The sequence below is a fragment of the Magallana gigas genome, chromosome 5, assembly GCF_963853765.1.
Source record: "Magallana gigas chromosome 5, xbMagGiga1.1, whole genome shotgun sequence".
Lineage (NCBI taxonomy): Eukaryota > Metazoa > Mollusca > Bivalvia > Ostreida > Ostreidae > Magallana > Magallana gigas.
The window spans coordinates 31,949,927-31,958,782 of record NC_088857.1 but is presented as its reverse complement, the minus strand read 5'-3'; the positions used below and the strand labels follow the sequence as shown (position 1 = coordinate 31,958,782).

Here is an 8,856-nt window from a genome sequence, read left to right as displayed (position 1 = left end):
GCAGACTCCAGCAATTCTTATGTTTTACCATATTACAGAAACCGCATTACATTATTGCGGGTTTTTGTAGTTTCTTCTGTTTTCCTATTATCCTGTTGGCAGTGGTGTGGTTTGCATTAAGTGTTGATTGTTAACGAAAGGTACTGAGTGATGGACTAAATATAATATTTGAATATTCTCAGTCTTAGTCATACAAGTTAAACTTGGTTAAAAAAACCCCGTAAAAGCTGAGAATATATCACTGTCAATGTCTTTTTTTTTTTATCTTATATGGAAGAATGATGCGGTCACTAGACATACATGTATTATGGTATTGATTCTACAATATTCGAGTATGAAAATGCTAAACTAACTTTACATACATAATGTGATTTTTAAAAAACCCCATCTACAACATACTACTCAATTAAATTGAAAATCAACAAAATTTGTCATATGTTTACTGATTTGAAACAGAAACTTTTCTAAGACTACGTACAATTATTGTAGTTGAAAGAATTAAATGTCTTAACTTGGTGTCTAATATGATTCTCTGCACATTGCACATTCAAATGCATAATATAAATTCAAGCTTAAGATGACTCGACACACCAATATATTATTGGTAAAACGTTAAGGATCATTTTTAAATGATTTCTTAAATAAGACACCAATATTGGCTGTTAATTCTTTTATATGGATTTTTTTTTGGGGGGGGGGGGGTTGAAATTATATTTTTAAAAACAGTCGATAAAACCTCATTAAATTTGTTGTATTACACACAACAAGAGGGTCTCCCTAATATAGCAAAATGATGATTCTCTATAGAAATGGTCCAATCTTATAGAAGAGTTAGATTGGGTATTTTTTCTTTACTTAATTGTCATCCATTTAAATGAAAAATTACCAACAATCTTAGTTTTACATCATATATGTATAATACGGCGTTATTAAAACATAGAAGAAATCCAAAGAAAAAAAAATCACAAAGTGTTAGATTTGAATATATCAGACGCTTAAATCTGCAATTGTGAAAGTTTGAATAAGGACTGTGCTCCGTTGGCTACACTGTAAAAGAGGCCCATGGAATACATTGCCTACCCGGGCAACAATAATCAACTTAACCAGCTCCCTTAATATTTAATTTATTCAATCCGATACAACCATAAAGTGACTTTTTTTTACCTTATATAAAAAATGGTAACTATTTAAATGATTTCCATTACTTTTACTTTCACATATTAATTAAAGCCTATGTTTAATTTTTTTTAAAAATATTTTAAAGGATAATTTTCTTTTCTAAACTTGGCCCCCTTTGTTGTTTTATGATCCATGGGAATAAAAAAACAAAATACCTTATAGTTCATTGCAATTGCCTGCATCATCGCCTCCGATATTAAAGCCTACACTTTTTTTAAAGAATGAATCAATGAATCCCTTACTATTGAAACTTCTTTTTCCCAAGGGATTCGACTTGACGAAACCGCTACCCCATGTTGTAATTGCATTTGGAGAGGGGTTCAAAATATTGACCCTCAACACTTTAAAATTATTGATTTTAAAAATATCCTATGTTTATTTCACTCACAATTTGTTTCCTTCATTTTTTCCTCTAGAACTTCAATTTGGACCTGTAATCATCGCCCATTTGACTATCGAGGATCATGGTATAAATAAACTTGAGGTTTATATAATCTTGCTTCAGTTTTATATTTGATAAATAATAAGAAAAGATTTTACTTTTTGGGGGGTTTCTATAACCACTTTACGTTTGGCTGAGTATTTATATGGTATGATTTTTAGTGTCTGCATGACAAACGTTTGTTAATGGAAAGAGTTTTATTTTTTATTCAGTGTTTGATGCATTTATTTTCTTTTATCATGAAAAATAAATAGTTTTGCTTTTTTTTTTTAATTTTTGACCTGTAGTTAAATTAATGAAACAATTTGATTTGCTATGATTTTTTATTTGCACAAAATTGATTGCAGATAATGTAATTCGGACGATATTATTTTTTAAAAAAATTTTTAATATCGCAAATACCAATATTCAATTATTCATATAAATAACGTTTTGTTATAATTAAATCTATTCAATTAAATGTCTGCAATCACAATCCTCGAGTTATGTAATATTATACATGTATATCAACAAACACAATTTTTCATTTTTTCTCCAGGCGGTGACTTTCTTTGATAAGCGAGACAATTCTAGAAACAAATATAGAGACAAATGTAATTTGTAAGTTTCATTTGTCGAGCAGATGACTTTAAATTTAATTAAGGTATTACGTAATACCTAATAATAATAATTGAGTTAGTTTAAATTGTTTTTTACATGTCATTTAGTCTAAGAAATGGTAATTCTCTACATTATTTTTTTGTAAACAACTATAGGACTCGAGCTTTGTTTACATATCAACCAGTTCTTACGTCTGTATCTCGCTTGTAACTTGACTTTTAACATTCAATATTTTGATCAATCATTTAAAATACACAAGTAAACCATTTTATACATAAAAAATAAAAATAAAATTTTTGATCTCTTATCGTGTCCAAGTCCCATAAAAAAGACATTACATATAATTGTTCGAAATAATTTCAAACCTTTCCTATAATTTAAAATTGTCATTTCATTTACATAGTTCCAATAAATAATATATACATGTATATAGTTCACTCTATTATTAAGCATTAGGACATCTTGTTCTTACTCTAACTTATGTCTAATATACTCATGACTCTTCGTTCATTTTAAGCGTGCAAGCACTAAGAGTGCTTGAGCCATGCTCTATCGCCATCACTTGTAGTTCTGTATCTCCAAAGACGAATATAACGTCAAAGTCATGAGTCATAATGTCTCCATCCAAAGAAACACTCAGTTCACCAAGCTTAAAGCATCCTTCATCATCTGTATACTGAACTTCATTATGTGGGGAACAAAATATTTTGACCGTCGCAAGTTCTTGGTAATAAGAAGTGGTCGAAAAATTCGCCATTTCCTTATGTCCTATTTCTATTTCAGTGCCAGCACTGATTATAGTAGAGAAACAATCAACGCACATATCTTTGTCGTCTATTGTAACCTTCTTATCTTCCCTGTGGATGGCTGGATCAAATTCTTTGCCGACAGCGGTTCCGTAGGTGAAACGCAAAATTCTGGACATTATGACCGTTGGACAGTGACCAAATATTACAGCCCCTCTAAGTACTGCCAATCCCGCCTCTGGGGGGACTATCAATTGAACGGAATCAAATGCTTTTTCCACTTCTGATTTGAGATGTTTTGAATCAGCCGATCCTCCAACAAGCAATATCATAGATATTCCATCTGCTTGTGGATTTTCCATTATAGATTGCATGTGGTTGATTAGTTCTGTAATTGATGGTTTAAAAAATTGTTTCATGGTCTCCACATCAATATGCAGTTTATCTCCTTTTATGTACATTCCTTCTACATTTTCAAACATTTCTGTCAATGTCTTCTTTTCAATTTCTTGGCATAGCTCATTCAGACTTACAAAGGAAATCGTCATTCGAATAGTGCCTGTTTTATTTGGATGAAGAGCTCGTTTGGCTATTTCAAATTCACGAAAAATGTCTAGATATGTTTCTGTTTTCTTTTCTTGGAGCCTTTTCATGACTTTCTCTCCTAGAATGTCATTAAGGCGGCTCTCAAAGGCAGCATCAACAGCTGTCCCGCCACAAGCCCCACCCGTAGCTTGATGAAGCTCTCGTAGCTTACCCCCTTTTACCTTTTCATGAACGGTTATATCAGCTGTGCCGCCTGTAAATAAAACAACTGCTTTATAATTCTTGTAACACTTACAAAACATGCAGGTACTTAAAGGTAGTGAATGATATCTTTTGTGAGAAAGATAGTTAAACTTGTTTTCCTGTGTTTAGGTTATGCGTATTCTTTGAATGTCATTACCAATGCATATTACACAATGCAATCTAGTATGGAACTAGTACTTATATTTTTTAAAATCTCCATCTTTAATTTTCAACACTAATGTAAAGTATTTAAATAATGATAAACTAACCTCCTATGTCAACCACCATATATCTGGTTCCGTCTTTGGTCATTCCAAACCCATTTGGGTACCTTTCGATTGGCAAGTATTTTGCGTAAATGGAGGCAGCTTCAGGTTCGAGGGCTATCATCAGCATTTCGTCTGGTATCCCAGCCTAGTTCGATACAACCATGTTTGTTTACATATACTTGACGAGTAATGAGTGCAAAATCTAAATAGGATACATGTTTATATATACATGTTAATATATATATATATAGTTTTGGATTTGATTGGTTGTTCCAAGATGTTGTATCCTGTAGCTACATGTACACACAAACTATTAAAGCTGATTTCATCGACAAAATACTTAAGCGTTTAAATGGCATGGTATTCATATTGAAGACATCTTTGTGTATTATATCTTGACTAAACAAATGTGCAATAATTATCAAGTTAAATGCTTTTCAATGTGAATATATGGATATCATGCTTAACTATTTTAAAATGAATATTCCATGAAATACACTAACATCAGACCACAAACTTACATCTATTGCACAGTGGCGCATGAATTTCTTGGCAGCTTCACTCCAGATAGCAGGAACAGTTAATACCCATTTGAGGTCATGTCTCAAATTTATGGTAAGCTTTTGCTTTTGAATGCTCGTCTTGAAATGGTCTGCTAACGCTTTAAGGAAAATCGTGAAGATGTGCTTTCCTTGAAATTGTTCTCCTGTCACATCTTCTATCAACAGGCTTTCGTTTATACCCTTTAAAACACTTTGCATATCATGTATAACATCATAATGAAAATTCGTTCGAATATTTAAAAAAAAAATGCATAATTATGAGATACAGGTCTCGTTAAATAGGATACATTTGTAATATAGAAAGTCTTTTTCTTTCAAAACGCAAATTTAAGATAAATCAGTTGTGATCCTCTTAATAACAAACATTGTTTACCATTTTATTATAAAGTTTCATCTTAAACCTTCTGAAAAGCATTAGATCTTTATGGCTTTCGTTTTCCAGCGCAGTATAGAATTTGTCCTCTGCCTCGTAACCGAAAGCAACAAAGCCTCCATCCTTCTTAATCAGAAGTGAAGTGGGTGTTTTCAGCGAAAGTAAGGACGTTCCACTTGCAATCCATTCTTGATTGTTTTGAATTTTCAGAGGATTGTCTTCAAATTCACTTCTTGAGCTAAATGCATAGCCAGAATATGTGGTTCCGAAATCCAAAGCAATGACAAAGAGGAATTCATCTGGATTGATTTTTGATTTTGTCTCAGACGACATTGAAGAATTTGCTTCTGCCATTCTTCATAGGATTACTGAAAATTTAATATCAGCATATACATTTTATATCCATGAAATTTGATCAGCGAAGAAGGTATGGACTGATGTTTGTTAAAGTAAAACGTATATTATTAAACAAAGGAATATTTCGATGATTTTGCTCTCATTTGCATTAATTCATAATTATGATTAATAAAATGATAAACTTGGAATAAACTTAATCCTCTATCTGTATTATTTCTTATGAATCGATTTATAAGACAGACAAAATGATTCTTTATTGCAGAACATCTACGTTGTCGTTGCAAAATTTCACTAATTAATATTGAAATTATTCAATTTTTTCATCAAAACATTTTGATTTGGTTACATTCATTTCTGATTCAATAATTTTTTTTTCTATTTTCCCCCGTTAATTTAAATCCGTTGTAAACTACAAACATGCATTTTCACTTCAATATTCATGAATAACGTAAAATGTTTTTTATCATATCAAGGTTGAGTAGTTCTATAGATCTAGGGAGATTACAAGCAAAAAGTTTTACATTATCTCTAATAAGAAGAGCGAAATAAGTGATACATCCGATATCTTTCACCACATGTCTTTTCATACACAACAGTATAAAAGCTATATTCATTCGTGAACAAGTTATACCTGCATTTTGGACTCTGTCTAAGATTGCTTGTCAAGGCTTTAAACATATTAGATTTGAATATGATTATGAAAACTCTTCGTGTGAATAGACGAAATTAAAAAAAAGGGATTAAATTTCGGAAAGGATGATATACATTTCACTCCGTTTTGTACCTGTATGTGATATGCAAAATAGTTGACCAATCTATAAATTGGTCCTTTTGAATCTTTATTGATAAAAACATTCGGAGAAATAGATGCCATTTCAAAAGGAAATACTGTTTATTTTAATATCTCTTAAATTTTCAATGATCCTTAAATGTATTTCTGACCTAATTTTGTTCTAAGAAAAATTGAACCTATTCTTATTCTTAGTGCATGTAATTCATGTGTTTTATTTAAGCATACATTTGAGTGTTTGTTATCGTTCATTTGAAATCAATCAATTAAATCAAATTACTTTAATTTGCCCTTTATTAATTTTTTTTCTGACTTCTGACCCACATGTATACGTTATAAAATAAAATATTACTTTATCTGAATCTTTTATTTCATTGATAATTATATTGAATCAAATAAATCATCCTTACCTTAAAAAAGAAAAGTCCTTTTCTGATCATATCTGCCTCATATGCATGTAAATTTATAAAAATTTTAACATCCGCATTGAGTACTAAGTATTGTGACGTATTGTTATCCTTTGTGACTGCTGTGTTGTTTCTATTTAATATCCGACTTGAATAGTAGTATTGTGCAAGAAGGAAACAGACAGGAACGCGATATTTTTTTCTTAAAATGAGTTTAACTCTGAATCCAGTGTTATAAAAGCACTTTTATTATGTACCCAGTCATACAACAACGAAGACGTCAAGGAGTAGAGGACAATTTCAATACTCAAGGGCGTTTAAAATACCTATTACTTACACCCCTATGAGATAAGAAATTTAAATATCACATACCAGGAAATGCATTTAGGGGAAATTGTAGTGATTCATTAAACCTGCATTTGCAGAAGACACTCTTTTTTACTTTTTCTGACAATCGGAAATACTAGACATTGAGGTATTTTGTATAAGAGATATAATCCACGATGGTAGATCATGTCAGAGAGCACTCGAAGCGCCATGTCAAAGCATTGTACCTTACTCAAATATGTTCTTTGAGTTTTGAAACTGAAACTGAAACCATTTACGATTTCCCAAACTAAAAAAATGAATACACAGTTTGTATTGGTGTTTGTGAGGACGATACTGGGCTACGACGGCAAGGTGGTTCACACACAAAAGGCACATAGACCACACCGTTCACCTGATTATAACGTCAAACACAGTTATAGTGCAAAGTATCTTAAACTACATCAAATACAATAATACAATGAATACAGGACAAATTGTAATAAATGTCAATTTACATTTTCAATGTCACTTTTGGTCCATTTGTGCTACCTTCCCACCCCAAAACGCCATGGTAAAATTTCCCCTCGATCTTGGTTTTTCTGAACTGGCTTGCTTTCATATTGATATAACAAATTTTAGCCTTTATCTGCTGCGAATTTTTTTTATATCTTATTTTTCATATCATTTTAATTGAAGTTCTCAATTGATGCCCGTCCCTGACTTCTGGATGTCATGGATGAATATACATGTACATGTATGAAATGATGCATAGGAGTATGAGCTTGTAAAATAAATATATTAATAGTAATATCTTATTCTTTAATTAAAAAACACAATTCCAATTAAATGCTTTCTGAAAACAGTGGGGTTGACTATCAAGTATCTTAATTTCAGTGGCTTGCTCCTGTATATTTTTTTTAAAAACAAATTATTACCTCAGTTTTGTCAGAATTATTATATTTGTTTTTTTTTAACATATCAACCACTTCTCTGTGTGACTCTGACCAGAGGAGTTACTGTCACAGATTAAGTGTATGAATATATATAATTTATATACTTTGATGTTTGTACAATATTTCATTTATGACTTACATCAATATTTAAAGTTGTCAACACCGATGTGTTATATTGTTACAGTTACATCCATCTATTGTATGTTATAGACCTTTGAATAATTTCAATATTTGATAGTGCAATTGTGCAACGACAACGTAGATGTCCTGTAATAAAGAATCATTTTTCTGTTTTTATTTTATAAATCGATTCATAAGAAATAATACAGATAGAGGATTAAGTTTATTCCTAGTTTATCTATAAATCATAATTATGATTACGATTCTTTCACTTCTGACCCATATTATAAAATGAAATATGACTATATCTGAATCTATTATTTCATAGATAATTATTGGATCAAATAAATCATCCCTACCTTAGAAAAGGAACACAATTTTCTTATCATATTTGTCTGCATATAAACTTTTAATTTTAACATCCGCCTAGTATTGTGCATAAAGGAAACAGACAGAAACTCTATTTTTTCTCTGAAAATGAGTTCAACTCTGAATTCAGAGTCATAAAAGCGCTTTTGTTATGTACCCAGTCAATGAAGAAGTCAGGGAGTAGAGGACAAATTCAATACCCAAGGGCATTTAAAATACCTTTTACTAACAGTAACATGAGATCAGGAATTAAAATATCACATTCATGTATATGCATTTAGTGAAAATTTGAGTGACTCGTGAAACCTGCATTTGCAATAGAATGCTTCAAATATTTCCTGTTGCATGATGTTCAGACACAATGGCCAACCAGTTATTCCATGTAAACAGAAGGATACATGACCTGATATGATCTATTATATCAGATGGCGTACGAATCATAGAGTCTCAATAACAAGTTTATACGATACAACAGGCCATGTGCGGGTTGTGTTTCTTCCTATAGCTACATATCGTTCTTTAATTGTTTGACACAACAAAGTAATGCACGACATTAATTTGGTTAACTATTTATTAAAATCGGAAAGAAC

At 31.1% G+C, this 8,856-nt stretch overlaps 1 protein-coding gene across 3 annotated transcripts; it reads right to left on the bottom strand.

Annotated features, from left to right (window-relative positions):
- Window positions 1–1,920: 1,920 nt before the first annotated feature.
- On the bottom strand, window positions 1,921–8,395 carry LOC105344633 (heat shock 70 kDa protein 12B). 3 transcript variants are annotated; one of them, XM_066084421.1, is made up of 5 exons: window positions 8,257–8,395; window positions 4,962–5,329; window positions 4,547–4,768; window positions 4,026–4,170; window positions 1,921–3,766 (listed from the first exon to the last, which is right to left on the bottom strand). In XM_066084421.1, exons 2-5 carry the CDS (start codon window positions 5,313–5,315, stop codon window positions 2,715–2,717), a joined length of 1,773 nt encoding a protein of 590 aa, XP_065940493.1. In that variant the 5' UTR covers window positions 5,316–5,329; window positions 8,257–8,395; the 3' UTR covers window positions 1,921–2,714. The 3 variants fall into 3 exon arrangements, with proteins under 3 accessions (XP_065940493.1, XP_065940494.1, XP_011450748.3); XM_066084422.1 differs by lacking the exon at window positions 8,257–8,395 and adding an exon at window positions 7,917–8,039; XM_011452446.4 differs by lacking the exon at window positions 8,257–8,395 and adding an exon at window positions 6,519–6,822 and having other exon boundaries at window positions 1,922–3,766.
- Window positions 8,396–8,856: the final 461 nt, after the last annotated feature.